The sequence below is a fragment of the Chaetomium fimeti genome (assembly GCF_033439085.1).
Source record: "Chaetomium fimeti strain CBS 168.71 chromosome Unknown B0H64scaffold_3, whole genome shotgun sequence".
Taxonomy (NCBI): domain Eukaryota; kingdom Fungi; phylum Ascomycota; class Sordariomycetes; order Sordariales; family Chaetomiaceae; genus Chaetomium; species Chaetomium fimeti.
This window is the reverse complement of record NW_026944331.1, coordinates 4,382,201-4,404,722: the sequence shown is the minus strand read 5'-3', so window position 1 is coordinate 4,404,722 and position 22,522 is coordinate 4,382,201. Positions and strand designations below refer to the sequence as shown.

The window sequence follows — 22,522 nt, the reverse complement described above, 5'->3', positions numbered from 1 at the left end:
TGTAAGTATGAAATTTCCTTTGTTCATTGCAAGGAAACGGGAATCGTAACTAAAGTACAGTCCATGCAGCCTCCCACCTGCTTTTCCCCTGTATCATGATCATCAAAGAGAAACCAGATCTAGGTGTTACCCCATACCCCATATCCGCATCCCAAGAGAGCGCAATTCCGCAGCTCGTTGACGCGGATCCAATCTACTAGCGCATAGAAAAGCAGAAACGCCGGCCCAAATGTCAACCACCCGTTTAGTCGACCTCCTCGACGGTGGGGCCATCGTTGTCGTGGCCGGCACCGCCGGGAGCACCACCGGGGAAGCCACCAGGGGCGCCACCGGGCATGCCGCCGGGCATACCGCCAGGCATGCCACCAGGAGCACCACCAGCACCGTAGAACTTCATCATGATGGGGTTGGCGACACCCTCAAGCTCCTTCTGGTGCTCCTCGTACTCCTCGCGGGTAGCCTGCTGGCTCTCGTCGAGCCAGGTGACGATCTTGTCGATCTCGGTGCGGAGGGTCTCCTTGTCAGCCGCGTCGAGCTTCTCGTCGACCTTGGGGTCGCTGAGTGTGTTGCGAAGCGAGTAGGCGTACGACTCGAGGCCGTTCTTGGCCGAGACACGGCTGGCCTCGGCCTCATCCTCCTCCTTGAACTTCTCGGCCTCCGCAAGCATGCGCTCGATATCCTCCTTGGACAGACGACCCTTGTCATTGGTAATGACAATCTGGTTCGTCTTACCAGTGCCCTTCTCGAGAGCCGAGACGTTCATGATGCCGTTGGCATCCAGGTCGAAGGTGACCTCAATCTGGGGCACACCGCGAGGGGCGGGCGGGATACCAGTGAGCTCGAACTTGCCGAGCAGGTTGTTGTCCTTGGTGCGCTGGCGCTCACCCTCGTAGACCTGGATAAGCACACCAGGCTGGTTGTCAGAGAAGGTCGAGAAGACCTCGGACTTCTTGGTCGGGATGGTGGTGTTGCGGGGAATGAGCTTGGTCATCATGCCACCGGCAGTCTCGATACCGAGCGAAAGAGGGGCAACGTCGAGCAGGAGGATCTCGTTGGTCGACTTGGACGAAGTGTCGCCGGACAGAATGGCAGCCTGGACGGCGGCACCGTAGGCAACGGCCTCATCGGGGTTGATCGACTTGTTGGGTTCCTTGCCGTTGAAGTAGTCGCTGATGAGCTTCTGGATACGGGGGATACGAGTGGAGCCACCGACGAGGACGATCTCGTGGACCTGGGCCTTGTCGATCTTAGCATCCGTCAGGACACGGTCCACGGGCTGGAGGGTCGAGCGGAAAAGATCCTGGCACAGCTCCTCGAAGCGGGCACGAGTGATGGAGGTGTAGAAATCGATACCCTCGAAGAGAGAGTCGATCTCGATCGAGGTCTGAGCCGACGACGAAAGAGTGCGCTTGGCACGCTCGCAAGCAGTGCGCAGGCGGCGGAGCGCACGGGCGTTGGTGGAAAGGTCTGAGCAGAGGGATGTCAGTATCAGAACTTGAACTGCCGGCCATATGCCGTGGGAAAGGGGGGGGGAAATAACTTACCCTTCTTGAACTTGCGCTTGAACTCCATGACGAAGTGGTTGACAAGACGGTTGTCGAAGTCCTCACCACCCAAGTGGGTGTCACCAGCAGTCGACTTGACCTCGAAGATACCCTCCTCAATGGTAAGGAGGGACACATCGAAGGTACCACCACCGAGATCGAAGATGAGGACGTTGCGCTCGCCCTCGACCTTCTTGTCGAGACCATAGGCAATGGCGGCAGCAGTGGGCTCGTTGATGATACGCAGGACGTTGAGACCGGCGATGAGACCGGCGTCCTTGGTGGCCTGACGCTGGGAGTCGTTGAAGTAGGCAGGAACGGTGACAACAGCGTTGTTGACAGTGCCACCGAGGTAAGACTCAGCGGTCTCGCGCATCTTGGTCAGGACCATGGAGGAGACCTCCTCCGGGGTGAAGGTCTTCTGCTCGCCCTTGAACTCGACCTCGATGATGGGCTTGCCAGCACGGTCGATGATCTTGAAGGGGAAGTGCTTCATATCAGCCTGAACCTCGCCATCGGCGAACTTGCGACCAATGAGGCGCTTGGCGTCGAAGACGGTGTTGTGAGGGTTCATGGCGACCTGGTTCTTGGCGGCATCTCCAATAAGACGCTCGGTGTCCGTGAAGGCAACGAACGATGGGGTGGTCCGGTTACCCTGGTCATTGGCAATGATTTCGCAACTGCGGAGAGTTGGTTAGCATACTGTCCTTATTGCCATAGGGGGCCGCCCAAAGACAAAACCAGCTCGAGGGGCCGGACTCGACAACCCGGGGGCCAACTCATGGGATCGGTCGGTTGATGTCAACCAGCCAACCTATAAAGTGGCCCACCAAGCTGCGAGGCATGCCGATCACGAGCGATCCGTCTTCGAGAATCACTGTTGAACTTACCGATCCTCACGGAACACGCCCACACACGAGTAGGTCGTGCCCAAGTCGATACCGACGGCGGGAGCCATCTTGTCTGTGTGCTCGATCGACAAATCAAATGGGAATTAAGTAGTGTAGAGAGTTAGAACGTTCGTTGAAGATTCCCGGAAATGTGGTGGGAATTCGTGAATGGGTTGCAAGAAGAATTGGTGGGATGGGGAGTGTGGGAGTGGAAGGAGGGGCAGAAGAGCTTTTAGAATTTAAGCGCAGCTTGAACTTTGGTCGCTGTTTCCACGGCCTTCGGTGGGTTTCTCCAACCCCACCAACCAAAGGTACCGCCAGCTACTTCTCGATTGACCTGGCAACCTGGCGCAGCCTCTCGACCACTCCACACAGCACTGGAATGTTCTACCGGGCTCTTGCAGCATCAGCAGCCTTGCGTCCAGTCTCTTTGTGTTTCTCTCGTACCTCGACCGGTACTGTCCCTGCAGCTCTTTGACAGGCAAGGGGGGTTACCTTCTTGAAGTAAATACCTAGGTATTCATACGGAAATTCCACCGGCATGCTTCCTAGCAGGGGCGCCAATCTAGAGGCAAAGCACCTCCCCGGTGGCGGATGATTCTTGCAGGCACGCAGGATCGGAAATCATGGACGGGCAGTTCCATGTCCGTGGTCAGGCAGAAAGTCAGTGCCCGAGTTGGGAGCATCCATCATGATTGATGGGCGAAGCTGACCATACACACACATCTCACCCTACCTTTCGAGCTACCCAGCTTCCAACCATTTGAGGGCCGTTTTCATCAGAAGCGGTACCACAAACTGCACGCTCTGAGACGGGTTGAGGCGCGGCAGCCGCAAACCACCCCCTTTGGTGGCACTGCTGCATGAAATTTCACCCCTTTGAGTGTGGCCATGTACCCCAAAGTACCCCGCAGGACCCACTCGCGATCTTGCAGGGTCTTGGCTCAGCGTTCCAGGTTGCGGTCTGGGTGCCTGAAGCACCGCCATCGGCAAACCTCTTTGTCCACCAAGCCCCTCCCTGCCTTGAAGTGCCCAATGGGCCAGACTCGTGGACGCGTTTCTTTCTTTTGTTAAACGGTATCAAGCTGACTTTCCAACTGTACCTAGGTATTTTCAACGGTTTCAGAACGGCAATTTGTTCTTGCCCCCTAGGGTCCTCTATAGCGTCATTTCAGGGTTCCCCGCCACCGCCATCCGGTAATGAAGTCATGAGGCGATAAGATAATGCTCGGCTGCCCCGCAATCAGCTTTCCCCTCCAGATGCCAGAGAGCGGGGCATGGCTCAGTGATGCACTGGCGTGACTGGCAGAGCAGAGCTATTTTCAGGGGCAGGAACAACATCACCAAAAAAAAGTCCGTTTTGCTTGAGCCCTATAGACTCTTTTGTCGTCCATTTGAGAATAGCTTAACACAATTGCATGCAGTTTGGAAAAAAATTCACCTCTCCAACCAAATAACTTTTGCCCGCCATGTTGATTAAGGAGAGCTTTGCTGATGTGGAAACATTGGTCGATGGCAAGGAAGGCTCGATGAGTGAGTTCCCACCAACTTGGGCTCAAACTCAGCATTCAACTTGGCATTATCAAACTGACATGGTCAACTGCCAGGAATCTTCCTGTTCCATCCCACCATCGCCGGTTATCCCAACGCGTGAGTTAGGCCACGCCATTCAGAGCCTCACTCGCTTCCATGTACTTGACAGCTTACAAGCTCCATCCCCTAGCCGCTTCCCCGGAGTTGTGCTTTTCAGCGAGATCTACCAGGGTGAGATGTAATTCTCTCTTGCCAGTGACCAACAACTCATCATGAGCGGCGGGTTTGCGAGATAGTTACTGGTCCAGTTGCTCGGTTCGCAAGACAGATTGCCGGTCAGGGCTACATCGTGGCCGCTCCTAGCAGCTACCATGACTTTACCGGCCCCGAGCCTCTGGCATACGACGTGCCGGGAACCGACAAGGGGAACGAGTGGAAGATAACCAAGGTGGGGGAGCTCCAAGCCTTGCCTCTTTGTAGACCCCCAATTAATGAGAAACATTCAGACCCTCGAGTCCTACGATGAAGACTCGAACCGATCAGTCGACCACCTCCTCTCGCTGCCCACCTGCACCGGCCGTATCGGTGCAACAGGCATGTGTCTAGGTGGACATCTAGCCCTGCGTGCAAGCGTATGCCTTCTCTATTTCCCAGGTCTCTTAACCCCAAACTAACCCTCCACCCCCCCTGCTTTCCAGCTCGACCCCCGCATAACCGCCTCGGTCTGCTATTTCCCCACGGACATCCACACGCGCACGCTCGGCCCCTACACGGAAGCCAACTCGTCCGCCACGGCGCCCTCCCCCGACAGCCTGCACACGCTGGACCAACTCGCACGGATCCACGGCGAGGTCTCGCTGATCTTCGGGGTCAAGGACACGCACGTGCCCGACGCCGGGCGCGACCTGATCCGGCTCAAGATGCGCGAGGCCGGGGTCACGGCCAGCTTCCACGAGTTCGCGTGGGCGCAGCACGCCTTCATCCGCGACGAGCTCAGCAAGGGCCGCTACGACCCCGCCGTCAGCCGGGCCTGCTTCGAGGTGCTGCTCGAGGTGTTTGGCCGCGTGCTGCGGACCGAGCTGGGCGCGCCCGAGGGCGGCGTGCCCGCCGTGGTGCATGCCTGCTGAGCTACCGATGGGCGGCTCGCGCGCCGCGTTGGTAGTGGCGGGGTGGGGGTGGTACTGCTGCCAGTTGGCGGAGAGACGTTACTGATGATGGCTTGTCTCCTATCATAACTGTTGAACGCTGCGAAAGGGCATGGAGACCCGGGCAACCAATTCGGTCAGTTCAAAATGTCAAGTTGGCTCTCTAAAGTTTATGTTTATGTCTATACACACAAAAACAAGACCTGTTGTTGGCCATGCAACATGCAGATGCAACGTAATGTGAGCGCAATGTTTGTTCCCCAAACCCCCAAACCTCTTCACCAAAATCTGTAACAGAATCTCCAAACTTCTAAGCACCCAACTCCATTAGTTGTCTTTTAGAAACCCAAACGATCACTCCATAAACCGCGCACTAAATTCAGTTCGGATGTTCCCATTCTCATTCCCATCATTAATAAGATCGGCACCTGGCCCTAACTGGCCTCTCAATCATCCTTTTGGGTAGATGCTTTCCGTCTCTTCAATATACCTTCAGATCCTACCCGGGGGTCCTGAAGGCCCAGGCTGCCCTTGGGGCTGGCTCACACTCGACCCTCTTGGCCTCGCGCCAACCAGTGTCCTCCCGGACGTCGTGCCTTGGGGCTGCGCTCCCGGCTGTTGGACAGCCAGATGCGTGGGGGCTCCGGTAGGTGGGGGAGGGCTCCCGTATACGCCCTGCGGATGGGGGGCACCGGCGTCACTGGGCATTGGGCTGGGCGCCTGCGCGTTGTACGCGGACCAGGTGTTGTACGGCGACCCCGCCGGGGGTGGGATGCCCGCCTGTCTCTCGACGTCAAACGACTGGTTGTCTGGGCGGGTGGATGTGGACGTCCGCGTCAGATGGACAGCCGGCATGTTGGGATCATCACCCATTGAATGCGGAGGGAGCGTGTCGCCGGCCCTGCGGCGCCCGCGCTGGGATTCGCGAGCGCTCACACCGCCGACAGTATCGGAGCGGGATACGGTGGCCGCCGCACCGGCGTTCGCGGGGCGGTCGGCTGAGGGATCACGGCTGGCGAGCGTGTTTTCGTACCCCCAGTCGTCGAGCGCTTCGACCACGGGGTTGGATGTGTTAATGTTATCAGCTGCTCGTTTCTCGGTCGGATCAGCATTGGCATTGGCAGCCTCCTCGGCCGTCTGGTTCGCTAGCTTCTTAGCCTCCTTGTCCTTCTCGGACTTGGCACGGGCATCGGTGGCGAAGGTATCCGTGACGGCGACGCTGTATGTTGGGTTGGCAGGTCCGCCGAGGGCATCACCACCACCTCCCGGACCGTTGATTGGCACGCGCCTGAGGGCCATAGTGAGAGCACACATGAATTTGGAGCGGCGCGTGGCTCGGACGGCGTCGTTGTGCCAGTTGGACTTGTGCTTGATGGCGATCTTGAGTGTGAGTTTGTCGCAGTCGCCAACGCCGCCGACACCAATGGCGATGTCGGGCTGGAAGTCCCGGCTGTTGTCTGGTGACTGCACAAACTGCTCCAATTCGACGCGCAGCAGCTCAATATCCTCGAACGACGTGTCAAAGGCAACATTGACATCAATGACCTCCTTCATGGCTTTGCTTCGTGTCACGTTCTCGACCCAAGCGTTATTCAGCACGATGTTGGGAACCTAACTGGTTAGCTACCAATGTTGGGAGAAGGGGCATCAGGGGAGGCCTACCTGGACGACCTGCATCTTGTCGATACGGGTAAATACGGTGTAGAGGAGAGAGATCCTCTCAACGATCAACTGCTCCTTCTCCGGGCCGGTGATATCCACACGGTCGCCGACATCATACGGATGCTTGACAAAGAGGAAGATGCAGGAACCCAAGAACTCTTGCGTCGTGACGGCGAAGACGAAGGACAGTGAGAGAAGCGTGGTGCCAGCCGTAGCAAGGGTGGTAACGAAGCTGCTCTGGAAGACGATCACTGGGGATAGTTAGCGGGTGAACGTGGCCGAAAACAGAATTGAACGTACGGAAAATGATAATGACGATGATCAACACGACGAAGAGAAGGACCCTGTCGAAAACGGCGAGCGCCTGGCCAATATCCTTCATGCTGTGCCCAATGGCCTTCCGCTCCTTCCCGATCTCGACAATCTTGCGGATCATCTCGTCCAGACTGATATCACCATTCTGGTCGGCATCAATGGCGTTGAAACACTCTGTAGCTTCTTCGCGGTGGGCGGGGCCCATGACCTCGATAATGTCGTCCAGTGAGAGCGCGTCTTGACCTTCGACGACAAATGACATCCAGAGACGACGAGCCATAGCCTCAGAACTGCGGACCCTCTCCAGTGCTTCGAGCACGACGGAGTGGGCGGAATTAGGGTTGAAGACTTGCTTTCCCGTAATCTCAGAGGCGATGTTGCCGAACACAGACGTGATCTTGCCACCAAAACGGCCGACATCGCCAACGATCCTCATTGCAGCAGGGCCCTGCTTGCCGTTGCCCTTGGCACGGGCAAGCATGACCTCGATGCTGTCGGCGATGATGAGGTCCTCGTCGGCGAACTCGGGGCAGTACATGGGGAAGAGGGTCCGGGAAGCTTCGTACATGAGACCCAGGAGGAAGATGTCGCGCTTGGAGTCCTGGATGCGGTTCGCAAAAGATCGCTGGTGGTAACTGATACTAATGAGCTGCACCAGAAACTTTTCTCCTAGGAGGACCGCGGACGAGATGAAGAGCGACAGCAGGATGCGCACAATGACGGTTGACCACTGTCTGTCGGCGCCATCCCACATAAACTTGAAGGAGAGCCATGACGCGAGACCCCAGAAGAAGAGCGAAAGCGGGATTTCGAGGGCGCGTATCACGGTGGCATACTTTTTCGTGCCTGAACTGACGACACCGCTCAGGAACATGAAGACGTACGGCAGGGTGTGGGCGACCAGCTTCCCCGCCCAGAGGGTGAGCCATGAGATCTCAATCCATAGAAACAGCAGGAACAGGCTGTGGCGCTGTCCGCTACCCAGTCTGATGCGGTCCTTGTCTCCTGTAAGTGGGAGGACGATGATGGGGACGGCAAGCAGAAGGGCGACGGGGATGATGTAGACGAGATAGCGCATGATGGCGGAGAAGCCGACGACCTTCTGGTAGAAACGGCCCAAGGCGTTAAGTGAGGCATCCTCAGACGAGCCAGACGAGCCGGAGCGCTGCAGGTCGTTCCGGATGCGCCTCCTGCCCGCTGGACCACCGACGGCCTTGTCGAAGAGGGCATGTTTCTCATCCATGCGCTCGGTGTTGACTCTTCGGGAGCCGGTTGAGCTTGCATTGGACTTGATGGTGCGGAGGGGGATATCCTGCATCTCGGTCGCCGTCGACTCGCCTGTGATGGGGAGGAAGCCCCTGTTATGGGGCGACCTCGGCGACCTTAACGACATTGGTTAAAGTCCCGAGGGGGTACAACTTTGCGGACGTTGTCTTAGACGCAAACTTCAAGGGATGGGCTGAAAAATGTGGTTGGTGGCGAGTGCTCTCGTGGTCCGGTTACCTGGAATGGCGCCGCCGGACGTGACTAGTTATCCCCGTGGAACCGACGAGGGTCTCAGAGATCGAAGCAAGAAAGCTTAAGCAGGTTTCGAGGCCCTCGAACAAGGTGACGAGATGGGATGGGTGTCGACTCGCAAGTAACAATCAGGGCACCCAGGTGAGATCGAACAAAAAGCGGAACGAGTGAAGAAAGGGCCTTGTCTCTAAGAAGCCAACTAAGGACCGAACCGAGTTCTCTGTCGATGGCATCAGCCGGGGAGTTCGACGAGAAGGTAGGTCAACAACGAAAGGCAATGTAAAGGGACCGAAAGAGGGGCTCAAGATATCACATCAAGAAACGAGAGGGGGATGGTGACAAAGAGGGTGGGGGTGCAGAATGCAGAGCGCAAAGTTCTTTTTCTCGATCACTTCTCGAACATTTTGTTGGATCGCGTCGGGTCCATCCAACATGCCCGTCACGGAATGGGGGCTTGAAATTTCCCTGGGCCAAGCCACCTCGAAGCCCGGCGGCCTGGGGAAAGGGGAAAGTCGTCCTGTCGTCCACCGTGCCTGCCAATTGGGACCCCTTCCCTCCTGCCGCTCCCGGAAGGCGCTCTCACGAAACACCAAGCCACGGCTGGACCAGTCAAGTCAGCAGCCCCAAGAATTACCCCCCTGGATCATCACGGCGCAGGATCGAGGCGAGCGAGGGTTTGCAAAGCGAAAACTGCCCAAGCTGCGTTTCCCTGTTTCACATTGAGGACCCCTTGTTGGCGGGTCGCTTTCGAGCCCGGCCGATTGGCCAATGGACGGCGCAGGGTCCACACGCTTGGCTACAAATGCCTATCGTGGGGTCGTGGAGCTCTCAAGGAAAAAATGTGATGATGGCCAGAACACAGTATCGATCGATCCGTTCACCAGCGACGGTTTTGTCAGATCTCGTAACCGGAACTTGGCGAGTCAAGGGTCGAGAACTCTGGCAATGAACGACATTCCACACTGGAGAATAAGCACGGAATCGATGGCAAATCCGTCCTGCTAAGCTTGTTGTACCTGGCGAGTTTAGTTCATCCGATGTCAGTGACAACTTGTTCGGATGTCGCATTCTTTGTCCTGGCGGTTTACTTGTGTCCAATGAGCCAATGTCCATGGGGGTTCACGACACGAATTAACCGATCTGCCAGGCCTTCTGTGGGGTTGGAAAGCAAGCAGCACGTCATGGTCTGTGTCGGTCTCTTTAACTTGGATGAGATCTGCGTACAATGGCTGAAACCCCCTCTCGATCGCCTCGTACGACCCCCGCTGGAGGAATCACGGACCCAATCATGACAACTCCTGCTGTGCCCCAAGGAGCAGAAGTTGGCTGGCTGGCATGAAATATCAAGAGGTCTAGATTCCGTAGTAGAGCACAAACAAGGCCAGCGAAAGGGTCGTCTGATGATCAGGAAGAGTACACAGTGATTTTGGCACAAGTGCTTGAAACCAACCGGTCACGCCGCTCGCTGGTGCAATGGCCTTCTTTGTGTCTTGCTGTTGCATATCACAACCGTAAATGGTGGTGGGGGATGACAAAAAGTATTGAGGCCTCTGCATCATGACCACCGAGCCACCAGATACGAATAACTAACTATGGACGGTCACACACACAGTCTGGGACTCTGGGGAGGGTCTCATCGGTGGTCTCGGCAGGTTGTGGTTCCGGCATGCTGGATCGGCCGACTTGGCGACGGGCCGGGCCAGGCGAATGAACCGGTGCTAAATGAGAATCTCCACGAGAAGTCGAGGCAGGATCCATTCCGAACAAGGAAAAGCATTGCACGTTCGAGAGCGTGCTCCCAAGGAAAAAAAAAGAAAAAGGAAAAGTAGGGAAATGCGAATGCCAGCGACAACAGTCCCCGGGCGCAATATCCGCCGATGGTGGCTTTTGCCAAGCCTGTTTTGGTCCAAGCTCCCGCAAATCTTGGGCTTGGCGACGCTGAAGCTCCAGCTGCCCGTGGCCCCACCATCATCATCAAATTGAAGATGCACCACGGCAGTTTGATCATGACTTTTTCGACCTCCCTGGTCAAGGTCACCACTAGCCCGCATATAAAATACAATTGCGCGAAATGAGGCCGCCTGTCTTTGGCGCCAGGAGGCCGTCAAATTGGCTACGATGCCTCGGACGAGCCCCCGCTCGACGCCCTACCATCCTCTCGCTCCCCCGCCTGCAGACGCCGCAAACAACAATACCATTAGCCCTCTACCATAACACGCGGACCCTCCTACAAGATTCGATCATCTCCCCCGAACATCAGCAGCCGCCCGCGGCCCGACAAACGACCACAGGCCCCAAAGCTGCCCCCGACCTCAAACACATCCGCCAGAACATCGAGCTCTACGCCCAAAACTGCCGCGACCGCAATTACCACGCCGCCGCCGCCTACCCGTCCCGAATCAACGACCTCTTTTCCCAATGGCAAGCTAAGCAGCAGGAGGGCCGAAGCCTGCGCGAGCGCCGCAACCTCCTGCGCCGCCAGCTCGCCGACCCAGGGACAACCCGCGACGACGCCGACGAAGATGCCGCCGGGTTCCGCTCGCTGTCGCGCGAGCAGCTGCTCGAAGAAGCCCGCAAGGTCAAGACGGACCTGAGCGCAATCGAAGAAGCCGAGTCCACCCTCTCCGCCGAGATGCACCGCCTCGCCCTCGCCATCCCCAACCTCACCAGCGACGCCACCCCGCGCGGCAACCAACCGACGGTACTAAGCTACATCAACGACCACCCCGAACCCGGTCCGGCGCCGTCCGACCGCGTGTGGCGCTCCCACGTCCACATCGGCGCGGAGCTGGGCATCCTGGACTTTGCGGGCGCAGCCACCACCTCCGGATGGGGGTGGTACCACCTACTCGACGAAGCCGCGCAGCTGGAGCACGCGCTGGTCAGCTACGCGCTGACGGCGGCGACGCGGGCCGGGTGGCGGCAGGTGAGCCCGCCGAGCATGGTGTACTCGCACATCGCGGGGGCGTGCGGGTTCCAGCCGCGCGACGCGCACGGCGAGACGCAGATCTACGCCGTCGCGCAGTCGGCCGAGGACGCGGCGCGCGGCAGGCCCGAGCTCAGCCTGGCGGGCACGGCCGAGATCCCGCTGGCGGGCATGAAGGCCGACACGGTGCTGGACGAGCGCGAGCTGCCCGCCAAGCGGGTGGCGGCGTCGCGCTGCTACCGGGCCGAGGCCGGCGCGCGCGGGTCCGAGACCAAGGGCCTGTACCGGGTGCACGAGTTCACAAAGGTGGAGCTGTTCGCGTGGGCGGCGCCCGAGGCCGACGTGGCGCAGGAGCTGCTGGACGAGATGGTCGACCTGCAGACGGAGCTGCTCGGGTCGCTGGGCCTGCACTGCCGCGTGCTCGAGATGCCGACGGCCGACCTCGGCGCGTCCGCCACGCGCAAGTGCGACATCGAGGCCTTCTTCCCCTCGCGCCGCGACCGCAACGACGGCTGGGGCGAGGTGACGAGCGCGAGCATCTGCACCGACTACCAGACGCGCCGGCTGGCCACCAGGGTCAAGCTGGCGAGCGGGAAGCTGGTGTACCCGTGGACAGTGAACGGCACGGCGATGGCGGTGCCGCGTGTGCTAGCCGCCATTCTGGAGAACGGGTGGGACGAGACCGAAAAGACGGTGACGATCCCCGAGGTGTTGAGGCCGTGGATGGAGGAGAGAGAGAAGATCGGGCCGCGGCATCGTTAGGACACCCTGCGGCTCTTACAAAAAAAAAAAAAAGAAACATGTATCATATGTGTGTCACTGATTGCAATGTACGAAAGGCGTAGCCAAAGTCAACTTCATGTTCATCATCTGAGCTATCCATACAAAACAAAAATTACCAACCGCCACCAGCATGGCCTGCCAAAGCAACCCACGACGCCCTGCCGCAAACTATACTCAAACAACAAGGCCTCATGATCATCAACAACATAAGAAAAAGGAAACAAAAGAGAGTATACCCCGCCCACAGCAACCCTAGTCATTTCCCCGTGTCTCGTCCAACCATATCACACACCCATTCCATACCGAGTCCATCAATCATCGATCAACTCGCCGCCGCAACAGGCACGCTTCCTTCTGTCTCTCGCTCCATACCAACATCGCTCTCCCTACCAACCACACTCTCGGTCCAATCACTCGCCGCATCGTCAATGTCATCTCCATTCCCCTGACCAGCCTCGTTCTCGGACCAATCATCGTGGAGCCCCTGCTCGTCCGCAGGGGTGATCACCGTCGTACCGTGGCTCGACCGCCTGAGACTCCTTGCATCCTCCTCCTCCTCCTCCTCCTCCCTGTCATCATCCACATCGTCGCCGAGGTCACTGAACCGGTCCTCCTCGTCGGCAAGGTCTTCGCCGAGAGGTTCCCCGTCATACTCCTCCGTCGAGGGCGTCACGTTGACATCAACAATCTCAGGTTCCGTGGCGGTCGGCTCGGAAATCACGATCTCTGGCTGCGACACCTCCCTCTCGCGCTGGTTCTCATTGTACGCGTCCTCGTCCCCCTCCCTCAAATCCATCCCCTCCATTCCCCCATTCTCCTTATCCTCCCCGGCACCCAGGTCACCATACCCCTTCGACGCGGGAGCGGCAGCGGCAGCAGCAGGTGATGTCCAGCTGCTCTTGCGCAATCCCCTCGCCGCCGCAGCCCCACCAGCGGTCCTAACACTCTGGCTACGCTTCATGCCACCAGAAGGTACATTGTTGGTAATTTGGCTGAGCGATAAGATCCGGCGGTTAGAGGAAGACGAAGGAGCTCCGTTGGGGGCGTTGGCCTTGCTGCGCGCCGACATGGCCATGTTGATGGCGCTCCGTGGTTTGGTGGTATTAGCTTCGGACGCCGCTGGCGCGGGATCGGCCGGCCTCTGAGTGGAAGACACGCGCTTGCGGCTCATCGAGTCACGACCGCTATTGGCGGCGGCCCGGTTGGTCTTGGCCATGAGCAGGACCCGGGAATGGTCCATGACGCCTTCCAGGATGCGGCGCTCGAGGCTTTCTGCGCGCGCTTCCATGTCGTGGAGTTCCTCGCGGCGGAGGCGGAGGGCTGTGTCAAGGGAGGAGAGGTCCGCGGTGAGACGCGTCTTTTGGCGACCGAGGTTCTCTTGCTCGGAGCGTAGAGAGACAAGGCTGTCCTTCACCCGCGATTCGTCCTCCTTGAGCGTAGCAAGGAATTCGACGCGGAGTTGTTCCTGCTCTTCGCGGAGCGCAGCATTCGCGTCCTTGAGGCGGGCCTCCTCTTCCATTAGGTTGGCAAGCAGGTCGATCTTGAAGCGCTCTTGCTCCTCCTTAAGGGTAACCTTGATTTGCTCTTGCTCTTTCCTCAAGGCATCGTTAGCCTCGCGCAACCGCTCTTCCTCCGCCTTAAAGTTGGCCAGGAAAGCTTCCTTCATGTGTTCCTGTTCCTCTCGGAGGCCGGCATTCACCTCCTTCAGAAGCGACTCTTCTTCACGGAGGTTGGCAATGAAAGTGTCCTTGAGGCCTTGCTGCTCCTCGCGTAGGGTATCGTTCATCTCCTTGAGCCGAGATTCCTCGTCGCGGAGGTTGCTGAGGAACGTTTCTTTCAGCTTCTCTTGTTCCTCCTTCAAGGCGAGATTCGTCTCCATCAGGCGCGCCTGCTCCTCCTTCAGATTGTTGAGGAAAGCCTCCTTCATCTGGTCCTGCTCCTCCTTCAGGGCGACATTCGTCTCCATCAAACGGGCCTGCTCCTCCTTGAGGGTGGTAAGGAAGGTCTCCTTCAGGTGGGCCTGTTCCTCGATAAGAGCAGTAGTTGCCTCCTTGATCCGGGACTCCTCCGCCATCATATTCGCAAGGAACTGGTCATTGACCTTGCTCTGCTCCTCCGGAAGGGTGACGGTGATCGACTCCTTCAAGCGGGCTTCCTCTTCCCTTAGGCTGGCAATGAGAGCGTCGACCTGTTCCTTCTCCTCGCGGCGCCGTTCAAGAGCAATGGTGGCCTCCTGCAGCGTCTTCTCGCGATCCTCGTGCTCATCGGCAATCCGCTGAGTTTGAGCGGCAAGGAAGGCGGCGAGCTCTGCTGCCGTTGCCTTGACCTGGGAATGGACCTGGTTGAGGGTCTCGAGTTGCTCGAACGCCTTGTCGGCCACTTGAGTATGGCCAACGAGTGTGTCCAGCTTCTCGATTACTGCCGTGTCGTCATACTTCTCAGGTGGCGGCGGGAGCAGTGGGTGCTCGACCCGTTCCTGGATTGCCAAGGTAGACGTCCTGAGGTGGTCGTAATGCTGGGCCAGAACCAGCATGACCTCCTGGACGCTCTCGAGAATCTTGGGCTGGTACTCGGACACTTGACCCTGAAGCCCCTCCACCTTGCCAATGGCTTCCTGGACTTGCTCCCGGGTAAGCTGATGCTCGGCCTTGCCCTCGGTGTGGTTCTCGTCCGATTTGGTGACAAGGTCTTCGACGCGCTCAAAGACGGTCTTCGAAGCCTCCTCCATCTTCTCCATGGAATCGGTGACGGCAGTGCCGAGGGTGTCAACTAGCGACTTGAGCTCCTCGGCAATGACCTTTGTGCCACTAACGGCAGCCTCCATTTCGAGGTCCCTTTCTTCCGTTTTTGTAGCCCGGTCATCCTGGATAAGCTGGAGCTCCTCGTACTTGGTCATCAGCTCGGTCATCCGCTCGTTGAACTTGGAAAGCAGTGTATCGGCATTGGTCTGCAGCTTCTCGTCCAGCTCGATCTTGACACCGATAAGGCCGGTCTTCGAGTCCTCGAACTCGAGCTTCACGGTATCCAGCACCTCCTTAACATCCTCACTGATGTTGTCGTTCTTGCGGATGCTGTCGGTCAAGGTGTCGAGAATAGTATGAAGGGAGTCAATGCCGCGGGCGCCGTCTTCAAGCTTGGACCTCATAAGGGTCTGAAACTCTTCCAAGATAGTCTTCACCTCGGTCACGTTGACGCTTACGCCAACAATCTCGGCTTGGCGGTCTTCGAAACCCTTGGTGTTGGCATCTGCGTGGGTATCGAGTCGCTCCTTGACATCACCCAGGCGAATCTCGAGAGCCTCAAGATCCTCCTTTGATGGGAGGTTGACAAGGTCGACCTTCTGGATATGTTCGATGAGCGACTTGGTATCTAAGCACACTGCCTCAACCGCCTCGACATCCGTCTTGGTGATCTTTTCGGGGTCCTCGAGAGCCTTCTCGTGGCGCTCCTTCATATCGTCAAAGGAAGCGACGATCTGGTTGACGAGTGACTCAACCATGGCCACATCCTCCTTGCGAGAAAGAGTATCCATCTGCGTAGCCAAGCCGCCTAGACTCTGACGGGTGTCATCAATGAGAGTTTCCAGGGCATCGATGTGTTCCTTGCGCGAGATGGTATCAAACTGCGTGGATAGGCCGTTGACGCTCTCGCGTGCTTCGAGAATCAGAGTCTCCAAGGTGTCGATGTGGTCCTTGCGGACAGCCTGCTCCCCGTCCATGAGGTCGTCCAGGCGGGATTTCGTGTTCCGAAGAATTGTCTCAATCGCCTCGACGTCCTCCCTTGAAGCTGCATCAGTGCTGGACCGAGCGGGTCGGGGGGCTTCTGCTTCCTTGGTCGCCAAGTCATTCACAGTCTCTTGAATCTTGCGAATACTCTCCTCTAGAGCCTCGAATGGCTGCCGGTTTGGCATCCCGGAAACCGACTCGGCAACATCTTGAAGGGTCTTCTCCATGCCAGCCAGGTCCTCCTTCGAAAGAGAAGTGACGACGGGCTTTGGAGCCGATTCCATGGCCTCAACTTTGATGCCAAGCTGGGTGATCAACATCTCGAGGTTCTTGATGTCGTCGTGCTTCAGCGTCTGCTCAGTCGGCACCACGGCCTTTGAGTCATCGTCGACAGTCGTCAAAGCCCGATCGTTCTTGGATTCCTCACGGAGGGTGTCGATGTCAGTCCGCACGCTGTCCAAACCCTCTTTGAGTGCCTCGAGGATCTCGTCATTGGCTGTCAGATCTGCTGGCTTGTCGCGAAGGTTGTTGAGACTCGTGCGGATATCACCAAGACCTTCTTGCAACGCATCCAGGATTTCGGTGAGGCCGGCAATTGGCCGGGTGCTGATCTCTGACCGAAGGCTGTGGAGGCCGTCGTGGAGAGCCTCGATGACTTCCTTGCTGTTACCTTGTTGAGGGAGGGCAGGCACCATTGACGAGTTGACGATGTCGCGAAGGGAATCGACCTCTTCCTTGAGCATCGCGCGAGAGCTGTCGGAAGACCGCGTGACAAGTTCGGATAATTCCTTGCGGAAACCGTCGAGGGTAAGGAGAAGCTGATCCGTGACCTCCTGGGAGTCGGATTCACCCTTTGCGCGGTCAACATATTCTTCAATGTCTTGACGCAGCTTTTCGAATCCATCTTTGGTTGCGTCGAGGACCTGCTCCGTGCCCAGAGCGTTGGCGGCAATATTCTCCTTCGCTTCCTGAGACGCGGCCTTGATCTCGGTTTGCAAGAGTTCCTTGATTTCGTGGAGACGTTGCATGACCTCTTCATTGTTGCCTCCTTGGGCAACCAAGGCGGTAGATTGCACCGAGGAAAAGTCGAAGGCGTCGAGCTCCTTCTTCAGGATGCCTCCGATGTCAGCAGAAAGTTCCAGCGACTCGAGGCCCTCCTTGACGGCATCAACCACATCGACACGAGACAGGTCCGGGGCTGAAGAAGAGGTGGGGAAATCGAAGACTTCCAGAATCTGCTTCACTGCATCGGCGACATCTTGAGAGAGATCGGCGGTGTCAAGGCCCTCTTTAACGGCGCCAACGACATCGGCACGAGACAGCTCGGGCCGGGCCACCAGCGCGGAAGAAAAGGTGGAAAAGTCAAAGCCCTCCAGCGCCTTTTTGACCGCGTCGGTAACATCCTTGGTGATGTCGAGGGACTTGAGCCCCTCCTTCACAGCATCAGTCACGTTCCCACCGGGGACGTCTGCCGGGGGGACGTCTCCACGAGGCACCAACGCAGAGGAATGAGCGGACGAGAAGTCAAAGCCCTGCAGCGCCTGCTTGACGGCAAGCGTGACGGTGTTGTTGAAGTCGAGACCCTCGATCCCTTCCTTGACGGCGTCCGCTACATCGACCCTCGAGAGGTCCGGCCGGGGAATGGTGGCGGAGAAATCAAATGATTGAAGGCCTTGCATGACCGATTTTAGCACATTCGCCGGAAGATCGGATGTGTCGAGGCCCTCCTTAACCGCATCCAAAATATCAGAGGAGAGGTCGAGGGACTTGAGCCCTGACTTCACTGCATCCGACACGTCTCCCTTGGTTGCCGACTGGGGCACCAAGGCATTGGATTGGACGACGGAGAAGTCGAAGGACTGTAGGCCCTCGGTAACGGCGTCAAGAACATCATCCCTGGTAAGATCGGAGGGAGGCGGCGGCGCCTGGGGTGTAGGGAAATCGAAAGTGTGGAGGCCCTCCTTAACGGCATCCAACATGTCCTCTCGAGTAATATCGGTACCCATGCCGGGGGCGACGGGAAACTCGAATTCTTCCAGACACTCCCTTACGGCCTCGAGGATCTCGTCTCTCGACAGCGTCGCCGGGGTTTCGACCTTGGGAGGGACGTAGTGCTTGAGGCCCTCCATAACGGCCTGGAACACTTCGTCCCGGGTGGCACCGGGAGGCCGGTCGTCCCGGGGAGCATATGCGCGGAGGCCCTCCTGCAGACAGGCAAGGACCTCGTCCCGCTCTAGGCCGATCTGCTGGATCTCGATCTCGGGCTTGTACTTCTCCCAGGCATCCTTGACCGCTTGAACGACATCTTCCCTCCGGAGCTCGGGTGTACGAGGCTTGGATGCCTGCGTGTCCTTGAGAGCAGCTCGCACACTATTGTAAATCTCCTTGTAGTCAATCGAGGACTCGCGGGAGCCGACGGTGGCGGCCGACTGGTGGCGATGTTCGCGGAGAAGGCTGTTCATCTGCTGGCTCATCTCGGACAAGCCCTCCTCGACGACCTTGGTCATCTCGGCCTTGGTGAATGCCTCCGGGCTGCCCACGTTCTTTTCGGCGACCTCATCCAGTCGGCGGCCAATCTCGCGCCCCATACCCAGCACTTCGCCGCGGAGCTCCCTCACGAGCGCCTTGGTCTCGGCGGTGAGGCCACCTCCTTGGGCGACGCTGTCCTTAACGCTGCGGATGGCTTGCACGAGATCGTCATTGAGAACGTCAGCGCTCCGGGCATTGCGGCCTTCTTGACCTGGGAGCATGCGTGAAGCTTGCGAAGCAGAAGCAGCGGCATGGAGGAAGTCCAGAGCTCCCCGGCGTGACATGTCATCGTCGTCATCAAAACTCCAGTTCCTGTCTCGACCACCACCATCGCTGCCGCCTCCCCGGCCTCCACCGGCAGCTGGGATGACGGCTTGTTGCTGGTTGGACTTGACAAGCCGAGCAAGTTCCTCAACCTTCCCGGCCGTAGCCATACCGGATAGCCTCTCGGCAAGCTCGGTGAGGCGGTTGAGGAGCGTATCCTGGCCGTCTTTGGTGCCCATTTCTCGCATGATTTTCTCGAGCAGGGCAACTGTAGCGGACGACGGCGCTGGCGCGTCGGAGACGAGGGAAGGAGTGCTGAGCATGGACTCTCTGTCAAAAGACGCGGCGAAGCTGTTGGGAGACGGTATTCGCGGTAGCGAAAACGGCCGGGCTGACTTGGAGAGCGTCGGTGACGAGGGCGGGTGTCTCCCTTCCAAAAGCAGAGGCCCTCCATAGGGGTCTCGGGTGGTAGAGGGCCGCGTCTTGGCGTCCGTGATTAGTTCACGAAGGCTCTTGCGGATATCCTCGTCCCGCGCATTGGTGGCTTCCTTGAGGCTGAGCAGGTCTGTGGCATTGTCCCTGCTGCGTCTGCTCAACAGTGACATCTCTTTCTGAAGGGTGGTGGCAATATCGGTAAGGCTGAGGATCTGGCTGGAGAGTGAATCAAGCTGCCCCGGTGGCTTGCCCAGCGGCTTGGAGTTATTTGTGATATTGGCCAGGGGGGCCTCGGGCTCCCTTGGTGCGGGTGTGGTGTTGTTGCTCTGGGCGTTGCTCTGGGTGTTGCTCTGGGTAATGCTCTGGATATTGCTCTGAGTAGTCATGTTTTGCAGAGCAAGCATGGTGGCGGATTGGGGAGGAGTGTTCTCGCCCAGAATGCTGTGATTGGGGCGGCGGACAATCGGGCGGATGATGGGGGTCAGGCTAGGCCCTGGGGTTGGAGTACTAGTGGCCGACCGGTCTTGCCTGTCGTCCCGTGGCTCCATAAAGGGGTCCCGGGTGTCCTTCCTCTGGGGCGTACTTGGCCGCTCCATCTTCTCGGGCGATCTCGGTGCGGACTGGGGCGACTCCCGGCCACCTGACTCCAGCATAAGGCTCATGTCCTTGACCGAGGCAGGCTGGAGAGACTGCATGCGGCGGTGGGAGGATGGCCGCAGAGCTGACCGTTCTGGCGAAGCGTCGACGCGCTTGGGCACATGCGGCACCAAGGCGGCACTCTCACGGGCCTTCTCGGCCATGGCGGCATGAGCCGACTGAATGGCACTCGAAGTTCCCGCGCGGGAGACGCTGGGAGACTGCGGGTTGAGCGGGAGCGGAGGAGGTGCCCGCTCGGGGTCAGAGCTGTCCCACCTGTTCTTCATTAGCGTGCGCCAGAGGAGCGACATGGCATGGTCATCGCGACTTGCGAGAGTGGAGGTCTGAAGGAGGAGAATCAAGGAGTCTTACATGGGGACCAACGCGCGGTGATCGATGGAACCGGAATGCTGGTGTCTCATGGGCCTGTCCTGGTCACGAGGGGCATCCCTCTCTATGGGCGGCATTGTGGTGGAAATGGTGGCGGCGGTGGTGGTGGTGGTGGCGTGTGTTGAGGCGTGTGTTTGTGCGTGATGGTGCGCGCAAAGGTCGCAAAGTTAGGTAGGGCGGAATGCGACGAGGGGATCGCTGGAATGCGATGATGATGCGATTCTGCGGTGCTGCGATGCGGGTATCTCTCAAGTTCAAGTAGCAAAAATGCAGGCAGCCACTCTCGCTTCACCTCGAGTTCCAGACTCCCAAAGTACAGCAAAAACAAAAAAACTGAAGTTCAAGTCAAAGCAATGCTGGCATATGCTCCTCCTGCAGGGTATAATGAGGGTCTCGTTAAGACTGTCAAAAGAGGGGAGAAGGGATGTGGGATGTCAGCTCGATTTGACCTTGATTTGAGCCCTGCGTTGGCGCCCTGCGGGCCAATTGCCTGCGATTACCCTGTCGCATTGTTGATTTGTTCAGGTTCCCTGAGCAACGGGGTAGTTGCGACCGGGGTTTACCCTGCTGCCCCTCGATTGGCAAGCACAGACTGCGGGCGCTCCCGTAATCGATAAGCAAATGGGTCCAGTTTTTGTGATGGTTTCCAAGTTCATCACATCACATCTCAACTCCCTCCCTCCCACCCACTCACCTGCTGTTACATTATCGAATCCGTCCGAAAGCCGGAGGCGTGGTGTCTCACCGCCCCTTAACAACGTGAAAAAAAAGAAACCAGGGCGACGTTGGGGTGCAAAATCCCTTCTTACTTCGGCGGTTAAGCAAGCACACAAACAACCATAAATCAGCCAATTTGTACGAGTAATGTACATTAATCATTCAACAAGAGCTCCAGATTACGCTGCTCGCCAGTGGGTGTGCTTCTTCTTACTCTCAATATCCTAAAGCGAATCCCGTCGCCAAATTTATGCTAGAATCTTGGCCTCCGACTTGGCCGGCCGCTGCCCGAAGATGGTACTCCCGACGCGCACTTCCCCGCTGCCCATGGTAATGGCCCCCTCAAAGTCCTCGCTCATCCCCATGCTCAGCTCCAGCTCCCTGTTCAAGCCCAGTTCTTTAACAACCAAATCCCTCTGCTCCACCAACAACTTGAAATCCTCGTTCTCGTTTTCTGTCGTGGTAGCCACACTCCGGGCAATGGCACCAATGGTCATGAGACCGAGGAGGTGCAGGTTGGGGCAGTCGTTGACGATGGACCGGCAGAGTGACACGAGCTCTTCTCCCGGCGCGCATCCGGATTTAGACTCCTCGCCAGACGTGTTCACCTGGACATGGATATTGAGTTTTTGCGTCTCGGGCTCGTCCTTGATTTTCTCGCCCCTGTACTTATCGAGCAGCTGTGCCTTCTTGAGGTTGTCGACGCTAGACACGCACCAGAGGTTTGGGATCTTGGTAAGTTCTTTGCAGCGGCCTGGTCACATTTTAGCATGTATCTGATGTGTAGATCTTGGACCTCAAACGCATACCCGACTGGAGACCACCGATAAAGTGCCATTGGATGGTCCTGGGCAGCAACTCGGCTTTTTGGCTTAGCTCCTGCGAGTAATTCTCGCCAAAATGCAATTGGCGGACCGGCGACTCATGGAGGGCGAGGATGTCGTTGGCGGGCTTGAGTTTCGAGACAGCCACGAGCCGGACCTTGAGCCTCGGTTAGACATGATGACTGAAACTCTCAGACTCGAAGAATAACGATAAGGTAAAACTTACTGGACGGTCCTTGGCCACCGCGGCTACCCTCTCACTGACGCCCTTTAGTTGTGAGATGAGAGCAGAAGCTCGTGCTGGGTCAACCTTCATCTCTGTCGCGCTCATGATAAATTTGCCAAAATGGTGGTGATTTTTCGGTCCAGCGAGCAACTGTCCATCCACACTGGGCTGAGTCTGTGTCATACCCTGTTTGTTGACCAGTCACTGCCAGTCCAAAGCCACAGTCCCCAGCTTTTGGTAAGTGGAGCAAATGGACTCCCAAGACTCAGGTCCGAAGGCACAGTAAGATTTTAGAATACCAGTCAATTATCGTACTGTGCCACAGGCCTCTCTGAATCCCAGACCTTCAATCATCCACTTTCATTCTGCCCGCGACAGAACAAATCCGCTCTGTGGTCCAAGACCCAAGTTTCCAACATTCCAACACCGGGACATCGGGCGCTGGTCCCAGGTCCGCCGT

The 22,522-nt window shown here is 57.8% G+C and overlaps 6 protein-coding genes across 6 annotated transcripts; 2 read left to right on the top strand and 4 right to left on the bottom strand.

Annotated features, from left to right (window-relative positions):
• Window positions 1-2: 2 nt before the first annotated feature.
• B0H64DRAFT_393705 (heat shock 70 kDa protein) lies at window positions 3-2,640 on the bottom strand. Its single transcript, XM_062803658.1, has 3 exons — window positions 2,435-2,640; window positions 1,545-2,224; window positions 3-1,467 (listed from the first exon to the last, which is right to left on the bottom strand). Exons 1-3 carry the CDS (start codon window positions 2,500-2,502, stop codon window positions 245-247), a joined length of 1,971 nt encoding a protein of 656 aa, XP_062661559.1. The 5' UTR covers window positions 2,503-2,640; the 3' UTR covers window positions 3-244.
• Window positions 2,641-3,779: 1,139 nt separating this feature from the next.
• Window positions 3,780-5,336, top strand: B0H64DRAFT_136557 (Alpha/Beta hydrolase protein). The gene is made up of 6 exons (XM_062798220.1): window positions 3,780-3,967; window positions 4,042-4,084; window positions 4,158-4,198; window positions 4,264-4,415; window positions 4,474-4,599; window positions 4,666-5,336. Exons 1-6 carry the CDS (start codon window positions 3,904-3,906, stop codon window positions 5,092-5,094), a joined length of 855 nt encoding a protein of 284 aa, XP_062661558.1. The 5' UTR covers window positions 3,780-3,903; the 3' UTR covers window positions 5,095-5,336.
• Window positions 5,337-5,366: 30 nt separating this feature from the next.
• On the bottom strand, window positions 5,367-8,724 carry B0H64DRAFT_136591 (Mechanosensitive ion channel-domain-containing protein). The gene is made up of 3 exons (XM_062798221.1): window positions 7,075-8,724; window positions 6,775-7,025; window positions 5,367-6,723 (listed from the first exon to the last, which is right to left on the bottom strand). The coding sequence occupies exons 1-3, from the start codon at window positions 8,480-8,482 to the stop codon at window positions 5,605-5,607; spliced, it is 2,778 nt and encodes a 925-aa protein (XP_062661557.1). The 5' UTR covers window positions 8,483-8,724; the 3' UTR covers window positions 5,367-5,604.
• Window positions 8,725-10,569: 1,845 nt separating this feature from the next.
• Window positions 10,570-12,369, top strand: B0H64DRAFT_393692 (uncharacterized protein). The gene has a single exon (XM_062803657.1). The coding sequence runs from the start codon at window positions 10,679-10,681 to the stop codon at window positions 12,293-12,295; it is 1,617 nt and encodes a 538-aa protein (XP_062661556.1). The 5' UTR covers window positions 10,570-10,678; the 3' UTR covers window positions 12,296-12,369.
• B0H64DRAFT_358263 (uncharacterized protein) lies at window positions 12,370-20,698 on the bottom strand. The gene is made up of 2 exons (XM_062801641.1): window positions 20,278-20,698; window positions 12,370-20,181 (listed from the first exon to the last, which is right to left on the bottom strand). The coding sequence occupies exons 1-2, from the start codon at window positions 20,370-20,372 to the stop codon at window positions 12,639-12,641; spliced, it is 7,638 nt and encodes a 2,545-aa protein (XP_062661555.1). The 5' UTR covers window positions 20,373-20,698; the 3' UTR covers window positions 12,370-12,638.
• A 273-nt stretch (window positions 20,699-20,971) lies between these two features.
• Window positions 20,972-22,083, bottom strand: B0H64DRAFT_393685 (uncharacterized protein). Its single transcript, XM_062803656.1, has 2 exons — window positions 21,800-22,083; window positions 20,972-21,747 (listed from the first exon to the last, which is right to left on the bottom strand). Exons 1-2 carry the CDS (start codon window positions 21,817-21,819, stop codon window positions 21,261-21,263), a joined length of 507 nt encoding a protein of 168 aa, XP_062661554.1. The 5' UTR covers window positions 21,820-22,083; the 3' UTR covers window positions 20,972-21,260.
• Window positions 22,084-22,522: the final 439 nt, after the last annotated feature.